Source organism: Grammomys surdaster, unplaced genomic scaffold (assembly GCF_004785775.1).
Source record: "Grammomys surdaster isolate TR1022 unplaced genomic scaffold, NIH_TR_1.0 274, whole genome shotgun sequence".
Classification (NCBI taxonomy): Eukaryota; Metazoa; Chordata; class Mammalia; order Rodentia; family Muridae; genus Grammomys; species Grammomys surdaster.
Window position 1 is genome coordinate 716,858 of NW_021604715.1, and position 24,257 is coordinate 741,114.

At 42.8% G+C, this 24,257-nt stretch overlaps 1 protein-coding gene across 1 annotated transcript; it reads left to right on the forward strand.

The window, feature by feature from the left end:
• Positions 1–6,317: 6,317 nt before the first annotated feature.
• Vgll1 (vestigial like family member 1) lies at positions 6,318–18,268 on the forward strand. Its single transcript, XM_028776904.1, has 2 exons — positions 6,318–6,531; positions 17,793–18,268. Exons 1-2 carry the CDS (start codon positions 6,318–6,320, stop codon positions 18,266–18,268), a joined length of 690 nt encoding a protein of 229 aa, XP_028632737.1.
• The last annotated feature ends 5,989 nt before the right edge of the window (positions 18,269–24,257 follow it).

Sequence of the window (24,257 nt, forward strand, 5' to 3'; positions counted from 1 at the left end):
AAAAAATGTGGTATATTTACACAATGGAGTATTACTCAGCTATTAAAAACAATGAATTCGAGAGGTTCCTAGGTAAATGGATGGAACTAGAAATTATCATCCTGAGTGAGGTAAGCCAATCACAAAAGAACACACATGGTATTCACTCACTGATTATTGGATATTAGCCTAGAACCTTGAAATGCCCAAGATGCAACTCACAGGCCACATGAAGCCCATAAAGAAGGAAGACCAAGTGAGGGAGATTCGGTCCTTCTTAGAAGGAGCAACAAAATACTCAAGGGAGCAAATATGGAGACAAAGTGAGGGACAGAAACTGAAGGAGGGGCCGTCTCAAGACCACTCCATCTGAGTATATATCCCATATGCAATCACCAAAGGTAGATGCTGATGTGGAAGACAGGAAGTGCATGCTGATAAGAGCCTGATATGGATATCTCCTCAGAGGCCTTCAAGAGTCAGACATATTCAGAGGCAGATGCTCACAACTAGCCATTGAACTGATCATGGGGTTCTCAATAGAGGAGTTAGAGTGAAGACTGAAGGAGCTGAAAGGATTTATGGCACCATGAGGAGAGCAACAATACCAACCAACCACAGCTCCCAGGGTCTAAACCACCAGCCTGGGAGCACTTAGGGGGGGGATCCAGGGCTTCAGCTGAATATGTAAAAGTGGAGGGCCCTGCTGGGCATAGGTGGAAGAAGAGAACCTTGACCTCATGAAGGCTGGATGCCCCCCTAGGGGGGGATCCAGGGCTTCAGCTGAATATGTAAAAGTGGAGGGCCCTGCTTGGCATAGGTGGAAGAAGAGAACCTTGACCTCATGAAGGCTGGATGCCCCAGGGGGTGGGAATTTTGAGGGTGGGGAGGTGGGAGTGGGGGGGTGTAGATAGAGGTTACATCCACAGAGAAGAAGGAGGAGGGGCGAGGGGATTGGGGGTTCCGAGGGGGTGGTGGGGGATGGGGTACGGGGACAACATAGGAAATGTAAATAAATCATCAAATAAAAAAAAAAGAAAAAAAGAGGAAAAAAAGAAAAAAATAAAATTACAAATACTGCATGTTTTTTCTTATATACAGAACCTAGATTTAAAATTATGTATGTGTGTGAATGTGTGTGTCTATGAATATATGTGTTTCTCTCTTCTGTGCTGTGTGTATATAAATATGTGTGTTTCATTATGTGGTGTGTGTATATAAATATGTGTGTTACTTTCTGGAGTGTGTATGTGTGTGTGTTTGCATACAACATACTGAGAGATAGCAGAAACTTTAAGAGATGGGGCCTAGCAGAAAGAGGTTCAATCACTGAAGGTGTGCCCTTGAAAGGGACATTGAGACCTTTCACTTTCTTTCTGTTTCCTTTTTTGGTTCTTTGGTCACCATAGGGCAAGAACCTTCCTTTTTGACCTGTGTTCCCTACCCATGAGGTTTTGTTCCATCAGACTGAAACCTCCAAAACATTTTTATTATTAAGTAATTGCTTTATTTGTTTAATCCCAAATGTTGCCCCTCCTGGTTCCCCCTGCAGAGTTCTTTCCTCTCGCCTTAGCCTCTGAGAGGGTGCTCCCCAGCTATCCCCTCACACCCTGGGACATCAAGTCCTCTGAAACTTTTAATTCAAAGTAAATCATTCTTTTAAGCCCAACCATTCTTTTAAGTTCCCAACCATCCTAATGCTGGGACCCTTTAATACAGTTGTGGCAACCCCCAACCATAAAATTATTTTTGTTGCTACTTCATAACAGTTATCTTGCTACTGTTATGAATTGCAATGTAACCATCTGATATATAAGCTATCCAGTATGCAACTCCTGTGAAAGGGTCCTATAAGCCCCTAAAGGCTAGCCAACCACTGCTCTAAGTTGCCTAGCTGAAGTATTTTGTCACACCCATAAAAAGCTGCTTAACGAAGGATCAAAGAAGAAATCTGAAGTTTGACACCAAAAAAGGTGCCACAGTGATGGCGCCCGCCTTTAATTCCAGCACTTGGGAGGCAGAGGCAGGTGGATTTCTGAGTTTGAGGCCAGCCTGGTCTACAGAGTGAGTTTCAGGGCAGCCAGAGCTACACAGAGAAACCCTGTCTCGAAAAACCAAAAAAAAAAAAAAAAAAGTGCCACGTGCTAAGGTAATTAGTACTGAAGGTTTTTCAAATGAAGACAGAAGCCTCTTGCTCTGATCTCCTATCGTGTCCTTGTTTGAGCTACTGTAGGTTCAGGGAACTTTTCCCTTCCTTGTGCAGCCAGCCCATGGAAGGCTGGGACAAGACCAGAATTTCAAGGGCCTGGCTCCCAAGGAAAGCGAGGGAGGATAACACACGTGGAACAAAAGTGTTAGGACAGTTTCTGAGATTTCATGTGACATCAGTTTGATGGAACCCCCACAACAATGTCTTAGATGTGTCTGATTCTGTGCACAGAGGTTTGGGGCAAACAATCAGCTTCCCATTGAGGAGACAATGCCACAATGTGCTTTTTAATGAAAAAGTAAAGAAATGAAAACTAGCCATCTGTTTTCCTCATTCCTGCAGGTGCCCAACCAGGTTGACTCGCTGGAGTGCATTTTCTGCATTCTTAATAGATAGCTAGAAGGAAACGCCTTACACAGCCCCAGCTAGAGGGGTAGAGATTTTCAAAGGGAGGGTATACATCTCCAGCTCCCGCTTCCACGGTTGTTGAGCTACTCCAAAACTGGAGGATTTTGCTGTCCTGGGAAATTGCTGAAAATTAAGGTAAGAGAAGCTGGAGACTTGGGAGTGGGAAGAGGGATGGAAATTCATATGGGACTGAGTTGGAGGTCATGGTAGACTGTACTGAGATTTCATCGAGTCTTGGGGGGGGGTTCCAGTTGGTCATTTTGATAACCATCATCACTGACTCTGTACCCCGACTTAGGAATACTGGATGTGTTCTGCAGCAGTGTGGTCAAAGTGTCCATAGAGTATCCATGTGGCAGACTTCTGGTTTTGGATTACTTCTTCTGAGTTGTTCTACTACAGTAGTTTGTTTGAATAATAGTCCAGGATCTACTTGAAACACTCTGGGTCAGTCAGCTTTGCAGTATCTTTTTCTCCCAGGCCAGACTGCCTCTCTCATTACTCAGGAATATTCACACAAAGCTCTCCTCGGAAGATGAGGCGCTTGAGTTTTTCATAGGGATTAAATCAAATGATAATTCTCAGAAAGTGTATCCTTTTAGAATTGATTTACTCCTCTCTCTCTCTCTCTCTCTCTCTCTCTCTCTCTCTCTCTCTCTCTCACTCTTAGTAGAGGTTTCACTGTATTGCCCATTGTCCAGTCTTCTCTTTAACTTCTAGGCTCAAATGGCCCTCTCGCTCCAGCCTTCTCAGCAAGCTAGAACCACGTGGATAAGTCACAATATCCAGGTTAACTCTCTGGATTTAAATATCAACTGCAATTTCTCCCCAGTGGAATCAGATAGAGCCCAGAGAATCCCTTGTAGGTTGGATCCTGAGAAGTAATACTAGCTGAGTGTGTGTTCCTGTGTGCAGAGAGAAAAAGAGGGGCAGGATAGAACTTGGGGTCGATTCAGCGTCTCCACTTGTCTGCTTAGCCCTCCAAATGAGCTGGGCTAAAACACCGCCTCTGGGATGCTGATCTCTAGCTTTTTCTGGTCTGATCATTTGCCATGTGCTTTCTTAGTGTATACCCAGTGAGACTAGAAATGTGGTTGTGGCATGCTGTCCTAAGAATCTGGCTAGTTCTTTCTGTGTAGCTTCGGAGGAAATTAACAAAGAGATTGCAAGCTGGGTCAAGCCTAAGCCAATCAGGATGGCTGCTGGCAAAGTGGAGCCTGAAAAGGACTAAGCAGCACCTGCTGCATCACACAGTTGGAGCCTTCAAGGAAAAGCCAGAAGGAGAAAACTGGAAGTTTTGCATTCCTTGAGAGAATTCATATGGCTGCCTTAGTGTCCTGGCTCATGGCCCATCCCCACATTTGATAGATGGAGAGACCGAGTCAAGAAGGGGGACAGAGCCTTTTCCACTCATCAGGTAGGGGTGAAGGAATAATTGGAAGCAGATTGAGGCTGGAGTCCAAGAGACTCGAATCTGAATGCCAGCTCTGCCTCTACCTAGTTTTACTTCACCCTTTCTAGCATCTACTTTGCTTTTTTTTTTTTAAATGGGAGTATAACGCTTACTTTGAAGGTCAAAGAACTGGAGAAGATACATGAGCAGCTTCCGGTATGAACAGATGTTTTAAAGACTGTAGCTTTAAAATGCTACTGTCTCCACATACTCATTCCTTTATCCTTCTCAACACATTTTTTTTTGTACTGTCATCTCCATGAATGTGAATATGCATCATATTTTTATCAAGGAGTAATTCAGCTACTGTGAAATAGATCTTGAGTGTATTACTTGATGAGTTTTGACAAGTGTCGACACCACAACCCTCATCAAGACAAAAGTAAGACATGGCCAGCACGGGGTGGCACCCATGATTTCTGACTTCTAGCACCATAAATTATTTGTGCTTGTTTCATGTAAGTGAAATCATATATGTGATCTACTTTATTTGTTCTTTTCACTCAATATAATGAGATTTACCTGAGTTGTGTGTAATGATCGCTTGTTCTACTTTATTGCTGAGTAATATTCCATTGTATGAATACATCACAGAAAATATATTTTCCAAGTATGACTCATTTAAGCCATTTCATTTTGGGGGCTATGATAAACAAAACTGTCATGAGTGCATCTGTAGAAATATTCATGTGTACATGGCTTGGGTAGCAGTATTCTGAAAGGAGAGCCATTTAGAAAGAGCCCCTGAATCTGGCACTCAAGAGGCAGAGACAGGCAGAATCCTGAGTTTGAGACCAGCCTGGTTACAAAGTGAGTTCCAGGACAGCCTGGGATACAGAGAGAAACTCTGTGTCTTGAAAAAGGAAACAAATTAGAAACATCCCCTGCTTGTTGCCAGATTCCATTCTAATGTCTTCAGCACCATCTAACCATAAAAGAACCATATAAGCCTAGGCTGAAGAATTCACACTTCACATCCTCCTAAGAATAATAAGAAGCCTTGAGGAATTTATTGTCCTCCACCTCAAGGTTATGCACTGGGGAAAACCTCAAGCCTTCTGACTCCTAATCTATGATTTCCTTGCATTTTACTTCCACTATAGGAAATGATATTCATCGTTTATTGAGCACTTATTTGTGCTCAAACATCAAGAAATTTCTAAGAAAGACTCTATGATGTATAGGATCTCATAGATGAGGCAGAGTGGCAATCTATTAATCATTAGGTTTTTTTTATATTCACAAGATTAGCTACATTAAATTGATCTTTAGCCAGAGCACACAGCAAGTCAGGTTGTGTTTGAAGGTAACCAATGGTCCCAGGTGGGCTATTTCCCTAGTAAAGGGAGCCAGATCCTGGCCTTGATGCAAATAGATACTCTTACTTGGAGGAACTGACAAGGTTGGCCCTGCTAGTGTGGATGATGCAGTCCAACTCCAAGGCAGTTCAGCAAGCAGGTGGTGAGCAGTGGACGGAATGTAGCCTTTCACTTTCCACTAATGTGGATATGATGGACTACCATAGAAGTGGGGTTGTTTGGAAATTTCTTTTTTTGTTATGAATATGTGTATCTGAAGACTTCAGAGCTGGCTCTGCTGTAATCGCTGGTTTCTAAGATGGAGTGGGTTCTGTGCAGGACAGACTCATGCACAAGACATTGGGAGGCTCTTGAAGCTTTCATGTGATTTACTATCTTGCATGGAAGTGGTCACGCTGGAAAGCAGTGCTGGGGGCAGTATCTAGCCCACCCTGGATTGCTTGGCCAAGCCCTCTAGAGAATCTGCCTGAAGTAGCTCTGGATTGACCTTTCATTTGGGAGGGACTTAACTTTTGTTATTTGGCCTCCATGCTCTGCCACCTCCTCTCTCCTAATTCTTTTGTAGTCTAGCTGCTTGACAGGCCCCATTTTGTAAGAGAAGGCCACTATCAGTTCCTGGCTGACCTTTGAAGTGCTGTTTTCTGAACCCTGATTATATTGGGCTTGCTTGGTTTTCAAGAACCCTGTGGCTCCTTGTGGGGTCCATTGAGGCCCTTTAGCCAACTGTTTATCCTTAAGAACGGGGGCAACATAGTCAAAGTATGTTATGCACTGAACGAAAATGTCCTTCTGAAACTCATTTGTAAGTGTCAATTTTTAAAAAAAAAAAAGAAAAAGAAAGGAAGAAAAGAATGCCATTTACCCAAACTGTAACTGAGCTACTTGGTAAAATAGGATCAAGGACATTTTTCATTTGGTTGACAGCTATCACCGGTGTCACTCGCTGACAATGGAAGAAATGAAGAAGACTGGTGTCCGGATGCCCAAAAGCAGGCAAAAACCAATAAAGACGGAGTGGAATCCCCGGTGTGTCCTTTTCACCTACTTCCAAGGGGACATCAGTAGCGTGGTGGATGAACACTTCTCCAGAGCTCTGAGTAACCTCAAGAGGCCCCAGGAATTGAGTTCCTCAAGCCACAGTGAAAATGTGCTCCTCAAGAATGGTGAGCATGTTGGGAAGGAGGAAGCTTTCACTGAAAGACCAGTTCTTTGTGGTATTCCAGGTTCTTGGGTATGTGTGTATGGTAAAGGCAAGTCACGCTGCCTACTGAGAAACTATAACACTTCTTAGACAGATAAGATAAAATTGACAGTTCTTAGTCAAATGAGCCCACTGTCACTGTTTCCATGATTGTCTTAAAGGCTGAGTTTTCTGCTCTGGACACAATAAGAGCTCTACCCTTCATGTTGAGCTGCTTATCAGTGGTATTATTATTACAATTGGGCTGAGGGCAAGAACACTAAAGCTTCCTTGCCCGAGCCTCCTGCCAGCCAGTAGTGGATGGTCTGGCAAGCAAGGGCAAAGCCGGACAGAGGCCCATGGAGGAGTCTTGCCACATGCCTCTCCCACCCCTCACAAGGTTGGGGGTATCTATTGCTCAAGAGAGCTATGTCACAATGTGTAATTAAAACGCTCAGGTTTCTAGGGGTGGGGGGAGCCATGGACATGGAGCAGGGGCCATGGTATGTATGCCTTCCACAGACCTTAGACACTGTTGCCTTCATGGATCCCTTCCTTCACAAAAATTGCAATGTATAATTGCATTTGTATAAAAATGAATTTGACCCAGACCGGACTATTCTTTTTTCATCTGTAGAATATCAATCTGTTTCATAGTCTTCTGGTTTTAAAACAAAAATGTCTAGATTTGTAAAAGTATTCGTGGACTGTAGACACTGTGACCTCTGTATCTGATGGGATTAGGCAGTCTGGCTCCCTTTTATGTTGTTCTTGACGTGTATTGCAGACTGGGGCCTAAATGTTTTCAGGAGTTCACTACTTCTGTGGCCACACACACATGGCTTGTTTTATAAGAGGATGTATGGATCAGTAAGTGGGGGAGATTTATGCAAAGTAGACATGTGAAGCCCCTGTCTGTATGCAAGGACATCTATTCTCAGACTCTGTCATCCTGCCTTTATTCTTCAAGAGTAGATAAGGCATCTGTGTGTACCTGATGTGCTGACCTTAGCAGAATTTACCTCTTTCCTAGAAGTCAATTTGCTGGGTAACTGATGTGATTTTCAGAATCTTGTGGATTAGAATGATGTGGAAGAACATATGGTACTGGATACTCAATCTGGTGTTGTTTCCCAACTACTCCCCACAATTTCTGACTCATGGAAGTCACTCAGTAAATGCTGCTTGGGTGAATGGAACTGATTTGGAGCACAGCATACACACACACACTGGACATGTTGCAAAGAAAATGAATTCATTCTGGAGGTGTTGCTATGTTGATAGAGTACTTGTCTAACATGCCTGGAGCCTTGGATTTGAGCTTTAGTGACACATAAAGTAGGTGTGGTGTCACATTCTTATAATCTTAGCATGTGGAACATGGATGCAGGAAGACAAGGAGTTCAAAGCCAGCCTAAGAGTACATGAGACCTTGTCTCAAAAAGAAAAGATTTATTATAGTACAGGGTTCTGAGCCAAGGACCTACTTCTTCTACTGTCTTCTTATAGACAGAGACCCAAGGCAGTGCAATGCAGTGCATCATATAGCAAGGAACAAGGAAATTATGTATATTATCTGGCTTCTCTCCTCCTTGTCATAAAGTCACATGTAATAGCAATTTTGATATTATTCTCTAATCCCTAATCATCCTCCAAAGAGCCCTCCTGAATTACAAGAGACTACATTTTGACCCTTTTAATACCTCACAAGAGAGATTAAGATCCAGTAGTGGAAGTTTCAGAGGAGACATGCCACATTGACTCCTTGGACTATAAGGCCACCACAGAAAAGGACCACTTTCAGATGTGTAGACTTAGAAGCGGTTAGCCTAGACCTGTGTCCTCAATGCTAAAATTGAAAATTATTGAGCTCTAAGATGTTTTTGAGCAGTCAGTGGGACAATGGATAGTGGCAATGTGGCCCAGTGCCCCATTTGTAGGATGGTGCCATACAAGCGTAGCACAGTGTTCTGAATGGATATTATGGCTATGATGGCCTTCATTTAAAACATTAGGGTCAGAGAGCATCAGGCCCCTTCCTATGACCTTTTATGTTGTATGAAAGCTTTGCTGTGTGGCTGTTTTAGTGTTTTCTGGGCCTTGTGGCCTCATCTTGTTTTTGTCTGGGGATCTGCTGCCTACTAAGGGGAGCTTGGGCATAGCCTTGTTTCTTGAGCAAACCAGCTTCCACAGGCCCAAGAGAGGTGGAGGGGGGTGGCTTTCTTCTCCACTTAGCTTCATGGATATTTCACTTTCCTTATGACAATCTCACAGATCCCCTACATGTTGTCTCATTTGGTTCTGGGCTAAGCTGAGTGAGCAACTGAAGGAAAGACTGTCTCTCTCAAGGCCTTCCTTGTCACAGGAGTCCGGTTTCTACTAAGCTTGGTTGCTTCAAGGGAGAGCCCCTTGAAGGAACTCTAGGCCTGTAGATGTTCCCATTGGTGGTATTATATGACACACCACCAGCCTCAGACATGATGGAACTCTATGAAGCAACCTTTCATTACTGACTGCTGTTTAGCATTCTCTTAACCCCTTCAGGCCAACCTCAGGCAGCCCAGCCTCAGCTCAGCCAGACAGAGGAGAACAGGCTTTCATTCACAAGCACCCATATGAGATTTGCCGACATTCTAAAGGCACTCTGTCAAGCCCACTATGCAAGGCTCAAACACAGAGACCTATATGGAAATCCTACCAAATATCCTGGCTTTTTTCCCCTAAGTCAGAGTTATTATTATTTTTTTAATTATATGTATATAATGTACAACAACTGTATTTTGGAAAAGAAAATAGCTGAAGAGATCTTCAAGTTATCTCCTTTTTTAGAGGACACTGGGGGCTTCAGATTTAGTACCTGGTAAGAAATAGATGTGAGGTCTTGAGGCAGGGTATGGTCCTGGTGCTCATGGGGCTTATTTTAACCTGTGTTTTTCCCATTCCCCTCCTCTTAGCACAAGTCTCACGTACACTACCATACACCTGGTAAATGTGCCCAAGGGCTGCTGGGAGAAGATTGGGATGCTGCGCTAAACCTGCACAGGTTTCCCACAGACATTTTCAAAGGCTTCCTATCTGCTACTGTTAAGGGGATGGAAAAAAAGCACACCATGCTTTTCATCTTCTGGAGGATATCTATGTGAAATACAGTCATGCTACCTGCTTATGGTCCCTTGAGTACTGCCAAGGTGGTGCCTCCCTTTCTAGTAAGAGAAAGGAGTTTGTACCTATGTATGTCCCTAGCCTCTGTGAGGTACCAGATAGTACATCAAAATAATTGCTTTCCTGTATTCCTCAAAATTGACCATCTAATGGCTTTGATAGGCTTCAAAGATAAGCAGGCAGAATGTAGTGCACACATCTGAAACCCCAGCACCTGGGAGACTGAGGAAGAATGACTGTGAGTTTGAGGCCTGTGTAGGCTCTGTGGGAGAGAATTTCTTGCTTTTTAAGGCAAGCAATCCAAATCCACAGTGCTCACCTGTGTGTGTGTGTGTGTCTGTGTGTGTGTGTGTGTGTTTTCAATCATGTAAAGGCCCTTTGGTGGAATATTGTATTGTATCTTTACACTAACCCTATTGATTCCTGTGCCCATATTTCTGTTGAGAAAACTGAGGTGCATAGTCTAGACACCTGTCAATCTTACCACAGAGGTAAGAGTCACTGTACAGTACTGTCAGCCATCCAACTGAAGATACCAACACATGTTTTGCATCAGGTCTCTTTCAGTTAGAAAAACAAACCTGGATGTTTAGCAAACAGAGATTAGGTGTCCTGGAGCAGTGACTATGAAGGAGAAGATAGATCTAAGCAGGCCTCTTCACTGTCCCAGAATAGAAGTGTCTTTCTAAGCTAATCCTCCAATTATGGCATGATTTTGTTAGTAATTAGTTCAAATAGCATACATTTTTGTTTTGGGGTGAATAATATATGGAGGGACACCAGCCACACGGATAGAGAGCGCAAAGCCAACATGTGTAGACTGTGGTGGCCAAAAGTAGTTGGACTTTCCTGTTGTAAGGTATACATGTGTGTGCATGTGCATGTGTGTGTGTGCATCTATGTATGTGTGTGTGTGTGGTGTGTGTGTGTGTGTGTGTGTATTTTGAAGGAAGTACCTTGCTATACGGAGTGATAATGCTCTAGTTCTAAAGACAATGAAAGAGAAAGAAGAAGGAAGGTAGAGGAGAGGGATGGGGAGGAAAAAGGAGGAGGAAGAAAAGAAAGAGTCTAAGGAAAGGCAATCAATCAATTATATATTCTTCACAGTGTGACTCATATTTTGGATATCTACAAGTCAAGTCATTTTTAAATGTTTTTGGATTTAAAAATCATTTAGCTGGATGTAGTGAGGTTTGCCTTTAGTCCCAGCTACTCAAGAAGCAGAGGCAGGAGGATTGTTTGAGACTAGTTCAGGGCCAATGGAGGAATAATAGTGAGACTGTAAAAAAAAAACTGATTTTCTTTACCTTGAAAATAATATGCTCATTTTGAAAATTTAGAAAACACAAATGCACACACTTCAATTTTATACAGAACCACTTTGCATATAATAGATTGTAATCTGTATTTTATTTGACAAGCAGAATGATACATCTTTGTGTCTTTGTTATATAATCTATGACTTTATTTTATAGTTCAAGAGCATCACTTTTTAGATAGATGACATACACTAATTTTGTAACATCTTGATTATTGCTAACCTTCCATATAGTATTCACATCACTGTAAGCATCCTTGCAGCTAAATTTTTGCTTGTATCTTTGACTGTATCTTTAAACTGTTGGTGATGGAATAACCAAGGCTGTAGTTTGGTTACACACTGAATGTGTCCCCAGTAAAGTTTCAGTGTGCTGATATGAGAGACAGAAAGATCTTTTTTTCACATCCGAGGGGAGGGGGCATGGGCAGCTCTTATCTATGGGGATTTGTGTGTGTGTATGTGTGTGTGTGTGTGTGTGTGTGTGTGTGTAGGAATTCTTTTTAAATTTTTAATTGGATATTTTATTTACATTTCAGATGTCATCCCCTTACCCCATTTCTCCCTGCCCAGGAACCCCCTATCCCATCTCCCCTCCTCCTGCTTCTATGAGGATGTGCCCCCACCCACCCCACTTCCACCTCCCCACCCTCGAAATCCCCCACACTCAGTGTCCAGCCTTCATGGAACCAAGGACCTCCTCTCCCACCTATGCCCGACAAGGCCATCCTCCCCTACACATACAGCTGGAGCCATAGGTCCCTCCCTATGAGGACAATATGTAGAAGAATGCAAATCGATCCATTCTTATCTCTTTGTATAACGCACAAGTCCAAGTGGATAAAGGACCTTCACATAAAACCAGATACAGTGAAACTAATAGAAGAGAAGGTGGGGAAGAACCTTGAATACTTGTGCACAGGGGGAAAGTCCCTGAACAGAACACCAATGGCAGTGAGTTGGTATAAAAGAATAAGCCTGACCCTTGAAGTGCTCCCTGGCTTCCTGTCCCCATGTGATCAGTTCTGTATACACTCCTGAAATGAGACCATTCCCTAGGGTGTCAGTGCTGGTATTTGAATAATCTACCTACCCCTGCCAAGCCATGAGCTAAAGAAACTTGTTTCTTTGCAGATTACCCAGCCTCAGGCTTCTTGTAACAGCAGCCAAAATGTCATGTCAAGAGGTTGCACAAGTTGTAAAGGTGGTGTTTGTGTGTGCACATGCATGTGTATAAAAATTGCTCACCAGGGATGTTATACCAATCTGTCATTCCTTCATCTTCAATAATATATGAAAATGCCAAGTTCCCTGCTAACCTTAGAATAGTTCAGTGTGGAGGGGTGTGTGTGTGTTTGTATATGCATGCATACATTTATGAGTGTATGTACATGTTTGAAATTATATATGTGCATATTCATACGCTCTAATAATTGTAACTGAATATATGTGTGTGTGCATTCATTGGAATATGTAGTAAGGACCTGCTATATGCCAGGCATAGTGAGAATCTCCAGGGATATCATGGTGAAGAAGAGAAATAAGCTAACCCCAAATATACTGGGTCGTAGGAAGGAGCATTCAGGAGCAAATGAATGAATGAATGAATGAATGAATGAATGAATGAATGATGTGACTACTTCTGTGAATGAAACAAGCAGGTTATAGCCATAGAGAGTAGCAGGATAAACTGTAGATTGAAGATTTATGCTTCTGAGAGGATGATGTTAGAATTTATGTGTCTAGAAAGTAGTCCAGATTAGGAGGTCTGGGTTTACATCCAAGCACTGAGGTAGGATCATTCCCTGATGTGAATGGAAGCTTTACAGTACAAGAAAGGCCTTCTAGTAGGTTCTAGGGGTTGCAAAAGTTTGCATGGGTGGGGATGCTGGTGTCTCTGGATATTCTTGGGAAGAAGGAAGAGTGGCTACCACCTAAATTTAAATAGTGAGAAGTGAAGAGTAGGATTTCTGACTTTCTGGGCACTCCTGATCTTAGGACAAGCGAGCCTCAGGACCTCTAAAGGCAAAGTCTAGATGCTTACAGTGGGACTATGTGGGGTGGAAGCCATCTATGTTCTTACTGAAATCAAAGTCCCTGAATCCAAGTATTTAAACGCTCTCCAGCCGTTCATGTCATTTTGCATTTGAGAAAGTACCACTTAGGCCCTCTTGCACATGCACCAAGAGGGAATTAAGAGGGTCAGACTGTTGCTGCTGCAGCAACCTTGAGACTGTCCAAGGCAAAGTTTAAGGTTCCACCCTATGCCCACAGATAGATATTGCTGCAGGTGTTGTTACCCAAGAAGCCTGAGAAGGGGCAGCCCACCCAATGCAGGGTCTCCACTCTCTGGGCCACAAGTGTCCAAGCTTGGTCTAGAAAAAGTGGACTCTCAGGCCACACACAACCGCTGAGGTGATATGACTTCAGAGTTGCAACCTCAAGTGCACACCCATACTCTTGCATCGAAACTGTACCACGGTGCACCAAGTGACTAACTACATGGGACATTGGACAATGTATACTACATAACTCCCTTTAACCAGAACAAAAACAGTTAATAGAAATATTCAGAACCCCCTGTGGCTGTGCTTTTCACCTCTCAGATGTCCACCTGAAGCATATGTATGAGATCTGTAAAGTCAGTCCAGACAAAAGCTGCCCAGTTGTCAGAGGCTAAGCTATGTTTATAATTTGTGCTTAGGACATTCAGTACTCCCATTAAATATGAAGCATGGGCACTGATTATATGAAATCAGCTTAATCATTCTGTTCCAGGGCACACAGTGCCCTGAGATGCTAGTAGCCAGAAATATCAACTTTTAAAATAACATTTACTTTGAAATAAATCCCAATAAATAAATAAATAAATAAATAAATAAATAAATCCCAAGGAATATATTCCAATATGTCTCCCTGTCTTCAATTTCATTAAAAGGCCTACTATGGCCATTGCTCCTTGTGAGGGATATGAGGTGTTGAGCTGAGTGCCTGTGCCATGTATGATCTAGCTTCTTTTACGTTTACTATCTGCATTCCAGGCAACATTACCACAGGGAGGGACACTCTAGCAACACTGCATCAGCCTCTAAGATGGTTTTTTGTTTTATACAAAATCCAATCAAACTGAAAATTTAAAACCGAAAGAGGTGCCTATGGAGGGAAAGGGAACCAGTATCTCAGGCAGACTCTCATGCTAACCAGTTCTTCTTTGTCATCCAGTCATGGTCCTCCTCCTTGCCCACTTCTCCACTATCTTAGATAGATGAGAGACTCTAGGCTTTAAGCAGCATCTTTACCTCCAACCCGGCAGAAATCTTTCCCTCCAGCCTCTTGCTTGAGTGGATGCTGACAGCGGAGAAAATATCCATTCATGTTCTTTGCTATGGTAGACATTTGATATCTCAGTCAGCTGATATCCCAGGTGCAATTAGAATCAGGACTCAAGGAGATCCCACCCCCATTAGTCAGCCCACATGAACTTGACACGTAGAAATGGTGTCGCCTGTTGACTCCAACCATTCTGTTGTTGTAGGATGAGGACCAAGCAACTACTTTCCTATTGAGCATTCATTGCTCCTGCTCAGTTTCCTACAAGCCCAATATAGTTAGCTACTATGGCCCAGTCTCTTACCGTTTTCATGTCTAGGATTAAGGTTTAGTTCCTGGGGTTGTGGGAAAGACCAATACAGGTAAGTACTAGTTTATACTCTGTGGAGTCTTCCCATTTGCTGTATTTCAAATATCAGCTGTGAAATAGAGCTGTGAATAGAGCAGCTATGTAACACAATCAAACATGCGATGACAAAAGATGACTTAAGCGGCCATTGGTTCATGTGGCAGCAAAGATGCATGTACAAAGCTGTCTACTGAGATGTCAGTAAAAAATTAAAAATGTAAACAGTTGAGCTGCCCGCAAATGGAATACTTGTTACTCCGTTACTGCTGTGTGATAGAACAGTATACAGCCATTTAAAAGCTACTGTTCGTATTAGCTGTGTGCTGGGCTCCTCTCAAATATCTTGATACTGTTAAAGACTTCTTTAGTAAAAAGAACTCAAATCCAACTTATTCCTTAAGCAAAAGGGAATTATCCTGACCAAAATAAAATGATGTGCATTTTGTATCTCACTCTGAAATGGGATGCCCTTCTGTGTTGTCTTGTTCTAAATCATGTCGTAAATTTCTGTAGCCATTCTGGATTCAGTCAACATAACAAATGCTTATATTTTCACCTTATTTTTTTCTTGATTTAAGGTTGTGCAATAAATCTTTTGAAAGGAAGTGATGACATTCAAATTAGTAACTTGGAAAAAAAGCTCCTGTTTGGCTCTATTCATTGCTGGGACAGGATGTTTGTTTTCTTTGTTTCATGAAACAGTGCTTACACTGTAGCCTAGAATTCTCTTAGATTCGCCATGCAGCTCAGACCTGCCTTGAACTTAAGCCAACCTTCCTGCCTCAGTCTCTTAAGCATGAAATTCAGGCATGTGCCACTATGCTCAATGATATTCATTATGTTTTAATTAAGCAAAATCAGTCTGAAGAATTATATAAACAAATATTGAGGGGAAGTAGCTATTTATGGACACTGTGGTTAGTGTGGGCTTTACAAAACATTTTCTGTTTGCTTCAAGTCAAAAAATGTACCTTGGGGCTGGTGGGATTGCTCAGTGGGTAAAACCACTTGCTGAGCAGGTCTGATGACTTCAGCTCAATCCCTGGAACACATCAGGGAAGGAAAGAACTGACTCCTGAAAGTTATTTTTTTTCCCCAGTTTTTATTTTTTTAATTTTTATTGGATATTTTATTTACATTTCAGATGTTATCCCCTTATCCCATTTCCCCCCTACCCCATCCCCCCTCCTCCTGCTTCTATGAGGATGTGCCCCCACCTACCACCCCACTCCCACCTCTCCACCCTCAAATTCCCACCCACTGGGGCGTCCAGCCTTCATGGGACCAAGGATCTCCTCTCCCACCTATGCCTGACAGGACCATCCTCCCTTACATATACAGCAGGAGCCATGGGTCCCTCCCTAAGTGCTCCCAGGCTGGTGGTTTAGACCCTGGGAGCTGTGGTTGGTTGATATTGTTGCTCTCCTCATGGGGCCACAAACCCTTTCAGCTCCTTCAGTCTTCACTCTAACTCCTCTATTGAGAACCCCATGATCAGTTCAATGGCTAGTTGTGAGCATCTGCCTCTGAATATGTCAGACTCTGGCAGACCTCTAAGGAGACAGCTATATCTGGCTTCTGTCAGCATGCACTTCCTGACATCCACATCAGCGTCTACCTTTGGTGACTGCACATGGAATGGATACCCAGGTGGAATGGTCTCCAGAGGGCCCCTCCTTCAGTTTCTGCCACACACTTTGTCTCCATATTTGTTCCCATGAGTATTTTGTAACTCCTTCTAAGAAGGACCGAAGCACCCACACTTGGTCTTCCTTCTTCATGATCTTCATGTGCCTGTGAGTTGAATCTTGGGTGTTGCGAGCTTCTGGGCTAATATTCAATTATCAGTGAGTGCATACCATGTGTGTTCTTTTGTGATTAGTTACCTCACTCAGGGTGATATTTTCTAGTTCCATCCATTTACCTAAGAATTTCTCAAATTCATTGTTTTTAATAGCTGACTAATACTCCATTGTGTAAATGTACCACATTTTTTGTATCCATTCCTCTGTTGAAGGACATCTGGGTTCTTTCCAGCTTCTGGCTATTATAAATAAGGCTGCTATGAACATAGTGGAGCATATGTCCTTGTTCTATGTTGTAGCATCTTCTGGGTATATGCCCAGGAGTGGTATAGCTGGGTCCTGAGGTAATGCTATGTCCAATTTTCTGAGGAACCGCCAGACTGATTTCCAAAGTGGTTGCACCATCTTGCAGTCCCACCAACAATGGAAGAATGTTCCTCTTTCTCCACATCCTCGCCAGCATCTGCTATTACCTGAGTCTTTGATCTTAGCCATTCTGACCGGTGTGAGGTGGAATCTCAGGGTTGTTTTGATTTGCATTTCCCTGATGACTAAGGATGCTGAGCATTTCTTTAGGTGCTTCTCGGCCATTCGAGTTTCCTCAGTTGAGAATTCTTTGTTTAGCTCTGTATCCCATTTTTTAATAGGGTTATTTAGTTGTCTGGAGTCTAATTCCTTGAGTTCTTTGTATATATTGGATATTAGCCCTCTATCAGATGAAGGATTGGTAAAGATCTTTTCCCAATCTGTTGGTTGCCATTTTGTCCTATTAACAGTGTCCATTGCCTTACAGAAACTTTGCAATTTTATGAGGTCCCATTTGTCAATTCTTGATCTTATAGCATAAGCTCTTGGTGTTCTGTTCAGGAATTTTTCCCCTGTGCCCAGGTATTCAAGGTTTTTCCCCACCTTTTCTTCTAGTAGTTTCAGTGTATCTGGTTTTATGTGGAGATCCTTTATCCACTTGGACTTGAGCTTTGTACAAGGAGATAAGAATGGATCGATTTGTATTCTTCTACACGTTGTCCTCCAGTTAAACCAGCACCATTTGTTGAAAATGCTGTCCATTTTCCACTGGACAGTTTTAGTTGTTTTTCTGACCTTTGCTATGGCCATTCTCCTGCCCTTATACATACTTCTTTATCATACACAAATAATAAAAATAAATTATATAGATTCATGTATATATAATATATATTATATATTAATCAGGAATAATCGATTACTTCTGTATTTAACATTAGAGAAAATATTTAACATAATGTTTAAATCTTTTCCAGATAGCAGCATGCCCCCGAATCAGTGGCGTCTCGCTTCTTGGACAAAGCCACAGCCAAAAGCATCTCCTGCAAATGGAGCCAGTAGCAGCAGCATGGATGGATATGGTCCTAAGGCTATGGATCAGCACTCACTGTCCATGCCCAAGCTCCCCTCCGCACATCCTCAGGAGCTGTGGCAATTCTCCTCCCTAGCGAGGCCAGACTTCCTAGAGCCTGCCTACTTCTGTGTCTTTCCTGACAGGCATTTGGCTTCAGAGGTCTACCCTGATGGGACACGTGGGTCCCTTCAACATTTAGTCCAACAGGATAGAAACCAAAACCATCCTCTGGAACCTGCTGCCAGGGAAAACTGCAGCCCTGCCAAGAGAGCTGGAAGCACAGGATTGCTCATGAACCTGCCTCCCAACTCAGGCCACTGTAAGGAAATGCTTAGAGACACTTGCAAGGTTACTATGATTGACAGTGACTTGGCATGACATTAGAGGCTAAGACTAATTGCTGCCACTCTGGACATAGATAAGTCTGCTGCCAAGGGGCATTCCTTTATTTAAAACTTCCATATATTTTTACTAGGCCACACTCACACATACAGTGTAATGGCTAAAGTAGGATGTGGAGAGAGCTAGACAGGCAGAGTTGGCCTGAAATAATCTCCCCAATTGGTTGACTTGGCTTTGTCCTAGAAAAAAAATGATGGGCTCATGCCTAAAAATCATAGAGTCTCATTTACCTCCATTCCACTAAATCATCTATTTGCAAAACAGAGCTCTATGACGTACCTACAGGCTCAAACTCTGTTCTCCAAACAGGTTGACAACTTGCAATGATGCCAGACTCCTGGGCAAAAACAAGGGCAATCTCTACCAACCATCTGCTCTACACATTAAAATTCAAAGCAACTGGAGAGGCAGCCCCATAGCTGACTGCACCTACAACAGTCTCTGGCTGGCTGTGACGCTCTCCTGGGCCTTGGGCTCACCCTACTTGCTTTCCTTTGGATTTCTGTACCCTGATCGCTTCCTCTCCCCCTACCCAAAAACATGTCCTCTAGGCTTGTTCACATTTTCTTCACTCACTCACCCAATATGTTCCCACTCAACAGTTGCTAGATTCACAACACAGAACAAGAGTCCCTTCTTTGGTGTTGCTGTTGTTGTTTTTGTCTATTTGTTTGTTTTAAAGAAGAGATGGAAGAGAACTGAGTCCACAATACTTCCACCAAAATAGCAATGCACTCTTGCACTCTGCCATAAGGTTTTCCTTTCTTGTGAAGTGATATATATGTTTGTATGTATTACATATGTGAGCATGTATAGACATATCATAACACATACATATATTTATAATACTCTCTCATGAAAACAAGCCTGTGTCTCTAGCATTCTGTACCCTGTGTGAATTATGTTCTTTCACAACCTTATAATCAGGCATGTGGTTTCATGCCTGAAGGAAATCACTGGATGTTCTGTTTGCTGTGATTAACCATACAGCCCACAAAGGACCAATTCAACATAGCCTATGAAGTCTGGCACTATGTCCCATGTTGAAAACAAATTTCCCATTAAAATAGGATTTCGCTATTTCCATAGTTTGATTATATAGACAAGAAATGGCATGCTTAGGAAACTGCTAAAAATTTATATTCCTGTCTTCTTTTTTAAAAAATATGGATTTGGGAGGAAAATAAGACCAACTCTGTGTGTGTGTATGAACATAGGTATGTGTGTATATGTATATATATAACTGTGTGTATGTATATATATATAATGTATATACATGTATATACATATATATGCATATGCATGCATACACAAAGTAGAACCCTGCTTCAACAGTTGCTTAAAAAACAGATGGCTGAAATCAGCATTTTCCAAATATAACAGTTCTATACAGTTCCAATTCAATTCAGCAACCCTTTAGTGAGCATCTATTATAAGTGAGGCACATCAGGGACAAACGATGCTGCAGGCATTGTGTATTTCCAAGACTGTGACACACATTCATATACAAATGTTCATTATCGAAGTCTCATCTGGAGAAGCTCTTCACGTTCCCCTATCAATGCTGATGTCCCTTGCATTCAAGCTAGAGACCCTTCCCTAGCTCTTCCTGGGAGATGGGAGAAGTTTCCAAAGGTTGTTTGATGTGCAGACTTTTGTTTCTCAGAATTTGATAAGAGAAATCACATTTTGTGTCCATAAAGTGAGGGCCAGGCAATCTGGGATCCCTGGGGTGCTACAGGCTTCTAGCCTAGTCTGAGGCCTCATTGCCACTCATGTTTTCATCTTCTTTTCTAGATAAGAAGAAAACCTATGGTCATGGACCTGCCACCACCAGTCTTGATAATGAAAGTAGGTATAGGGTTCAGACCTTCACAGGGTAGCTCTGTGCCTTGGAAACAAATGTGAAGTGTGTGTACTGTAGCAGCCAGTATCTCCAACAGCTTACAAGAGCCTTGTTTCTACTCTTAGCTTTTCATGGATAGCATTGGTTTGCTCTCAGTTTCAAAAAGTCCACATTTGCACTTGTATTTTACAAAAATGTCTGGAACAATTCTCTCATTTTGCCAGAGAAGCAACTCTACTGAATTCTTTCATCTGAGCCCGACTCAGTCAAGGTGACTTGGTAAGATGAATGAATCCATGAGGATTAGCTGTTCCAGATGGCCAGCTCTCAGCCACCGGGGGACTGATTCTGCAGTCAGGGAAAATGTGTCCGGAGGCCCAAGGGCAGGACCCTGGGCTCTATGCTGAATTTGAAATTAGGAGCTTCAAAATGAGGACAGGTTGGGTAGAAATGATAGAGCGTCACAGCCTAAGTTCAAGGTTCCAATTTCAGCTCTGATATTTACCAGTCTCAGAAACTCGCTCACAGTTTTTGAACTTCCTAGTTCCTTAGTTGCTTCATTTATAAGACAAGCATAAAACAGTGACCACACATAGAAGGTTTGTGGGAATTTGATGAAATAATGTGTGTAAATGCTTAATGTGTGTAAATGCTATAGTTGGCCATTGAAACAATACAAAGTGGCTCCGGAGTACAGCTCAGTGGTAGATTGTGTGTGTGTGTGTGTGTGTGTGTGTGTGTGTATGTGTGTGTGTATGTGTTTTCATGGTATTTTAAGTTACATTGATCACATGATACAATTTAAATACGTTTGAAGATTAATCAAAGGTCAAACTTAAGTCAAGTTTAAAATGAAATAAAAAGCATAAATAATCGGTGGAATAGTGCCCCTTATCTTAAAGAATTTTCTTTTGCAAATGATATCATAAGGTGGTTTATGGAGTATCTCATTTAGACTTAAAGATGCAGTTCAAATCAAGGCCAGGGACAATCCGGCTCGCAGTAAGCATAGTGGGATTTTGTTTCTTGTTTGTTTTTGGAGGTTCTACACATTGCATTTAATCAGGCAAAAGAACTATGAAGAAAGTATGATAAACATACAATTGACATTATCTGCCAGTGATATGATCCTATACTAGAACCTATGGAAGTAGTTATTATTACTACATCCATTCAATATGAGTAAACTAAAGCTCAGACAGGCTAGGGTTCTGATGAGCCAGGACTCCAACTTGGGCTCACTTGATTCTAAAGCTAGCTTCTTTACCATCACACTTACCCTGTTTTCCAGGAAGCCAGTCTCCAGAGAGAAGAGATAACTACTTTTATTAGCCTCAGTTGGACGAAGAGAATTTGTGTGTGTGTGTGCAGCCTGATCCTGTTTTTCTACCCTGGATCCAGAATTCCTAGAGGCATCACTGTCCCTTTCTGTCCCTGCTGCTAAGAAATACCAAATCAGGCGAAGTCACTGCTCTCTTTTAAATCGTGCTGATGGCAGGGGTTTTCAACCATAAGCAAATACCCAACTTATAAAATGTAAGAAAGAGCTGTTGTGGGGTGGAATGCACAGAAACCTGCCTTCTGTCCATTGTTCTGCCTCATTGGGTCTACTGTCCTGTTCCTTAGATGCTATGAGCCCTCAGCATTGTCCTTTGAACCAACACGGAGCCCATGGGATTTTATGAGGCTATTCTGCTTTTCTGACTGAATTGCAGGACCAAGATCAACCCAAAGTGTTACAGCTTAAATTGGGCTGCAGTCAACCCCACCCCTTCCTCAGAGAAAGGCCAAATAAAAACGGTGTGCTAAAGGTTACCCTCACCCATGTAGAACTGGTTGAGTCTGCGGACTCCCTCCATCTCCAATGTCTAGACTCTAGAGAGAAGCTGGAGAGTCTCCATAGGGACCTGTCCAATGAAATAGTTTGCTTAGAAAGTTTAGTTCCAGATAACTGATTCAAATGATTATTGTTGAGAAATCTGAGATGGAAATTGAACAAGTATCTTGTTCCAGCACGGAGCAGAACTTATTCTAGAAGATTCAGGGCATTTCTTGGTTGCATTTTCATGAGTTTCTGTCGACCCTTGCTCTGATAATGAGGAGCCTAACAAGCTTCCACGAAGCATGCCTGTCCATCTTCTAGCTCAGAGAGCTAGCAGGAACTGTGCGATGTCACTTTCTTTTAATCACTAAACTGTTGGGCTCATCCTTGCAGATCCCCACAGTAGGTTTTGCTAAGTTGGAGGAACAAGGTGAGGTTTGCTTCATCTTCAAAATCTCGTAGACAGCATCATGTCTGTATGGTCTTGCCACATGACCCCCCCTCCCCCGCTTCCGGAAGCCTCTGCCATCAGTGTTCCACATTTATGCCATACCTGCTCTGACTTAAAAGCCTGGAGAGGGAAGAATAATAAATCTATGCTGTTTTTTAGATGCTGGTAGTCTGATTGTAAAAATTTTTTTTTGTCTTGAGTTGATTTTTCGCATCCACAATCTCATTTAAGCTTCCTATAAACCCAGAGACTGGCATGACCACTCAGCTACAAAGCCCTGAAAGTTACTCTTGAAGAAAAATGCAAGCAGCCGCCAATGTCTGATTTCAGTGAAGGGGTCGGGGAGAACTCCTGCTATCAGGAGACTCCATGCTCTCCTTGTCCCGATTGACTGCTATTTCATCTCTGATTTCCCCTTCTAGATCTGTCGTGTCCCTCCCACCTGACTCCAACCTTTGCCAATTCACCTTGCCATTTCACTTTTCCAGTGGTAAGATGTGCCTGCCATCCTACCCCCTCACAAAATGTAGAGCATTCTTTACACACATGGGGGTAGCTGGGCCCCTTGAACTGAGTGTGGCCTTACTTGTGCTTTTGTTGATAGTCCCGTGGAGTGGTAGTTGGGTGGGGGTGGGGCAGGAAGTGCCACTTTCCAACTGGATCGATCAGTCTTGAGGCCGTGGGAAGTCCTGCAGGACGGGAGTTCAGAAAACCCATTCACATCTCTCCAGTTGGGAACAGTTGACAGCAGCCTGGTGGGCTGAGAAGGAGGGTGACCCCATAGGAAGACCAGCAGTCTCAACCAACCCCGACCCCAGGGAGCTCCCAGACACTGAGCCACCACCAGGCAGTATACACAGGCTGGTCAGAGACCCTCAACATATACAGCAGAGGACTGCCGGGTCTGGCCTCAGTGAGAGAAGATGTGCTTAATCCTGTAGAGACTTGAGGTATCAGGGAAGGGGGGCTGGTGGGGGGAGAGAGCCCTCTCGGAAAAGAAAAAAGAAAACAAAGAAAAGTATTTAAAAAGAAAGTGGTAAGTAAGCTCTGGATGGATGAAGAAGAGAGAAGAGAAATGTGACTGACAGAGATACGGCCAGAAACAAACTTGAAGATAGGATTTTCTGGGCTGACTGTGGTGGTGCTCTCAGGCCTTTATTTGCAATATTCAGAAGGCAAAGGCAGGCAGATCACTGACGTTAGCCTGTTCTCTATACCGAGTTCCAGACACCCCCGACCCCAGGGCTATATAGTGAGACCTTGTCTCAAAAAGGAAGGGGGCAGTGGTTCTGGAGGCTGACATAAGAGGATCACCTTGAGTTTGTTGTCCTGGGCTATATGGTGAATTAATTAATTCCAAGCCAGTCTAGGCTATGAGATGCCATCTTAAAAAACAAAACAAAAAAATTGTAGATACTTTTTTAAAAAATTTAAAGAAAAATTTTCCACTGAGTTGCAGAGACTGTAGTCATTTGAGGCTACCCATCTATCAGAATCGTAGGATCCCGTTCACCCTTGCTGTTTGATGGCATGCCCTAGCCAACAACTGTTGATTACTGCTCCTTCTACACAACTGAGGCTTCTCCAACCAGCAACATTGTTCCAAAATTCCAATGAAAATGGCCGGGCGGTGGTGGCGCACGCCTTTAATCCCAGCACTTGGGAGGCAGAGGCAGGAGGATTTCTGAGTTCGAGGCCAGCCTGGTCTACAGAGTGAGTTCCAGGACAGCCAGGACTACACAGAGAAACCCTGTCTCGAAAAAAACAAAAAAAAAAAAAAGAAGAAAATGGTCTAGATTTTTGTCAGTCGTGATCATGGTCAAAGTCCCTGGTCAACGCTGCCTCT

Coding starts and splice junctions, on each gene's coding strand:
- Vgll1 (XM_028776904.1), top strand. CDS start 6,318: ATGGAAGAAATGAAGAAGACTGGTGTCCGGATGCCCAAAAGCAGGCAA. Junction 6,532..17,792: donor AAATGTGCTCCTCAAGAATG/GTGAGCATGTTG, acceptor AATCTTTTCCAG/ATAGCAGCATGCCCCCGAAT.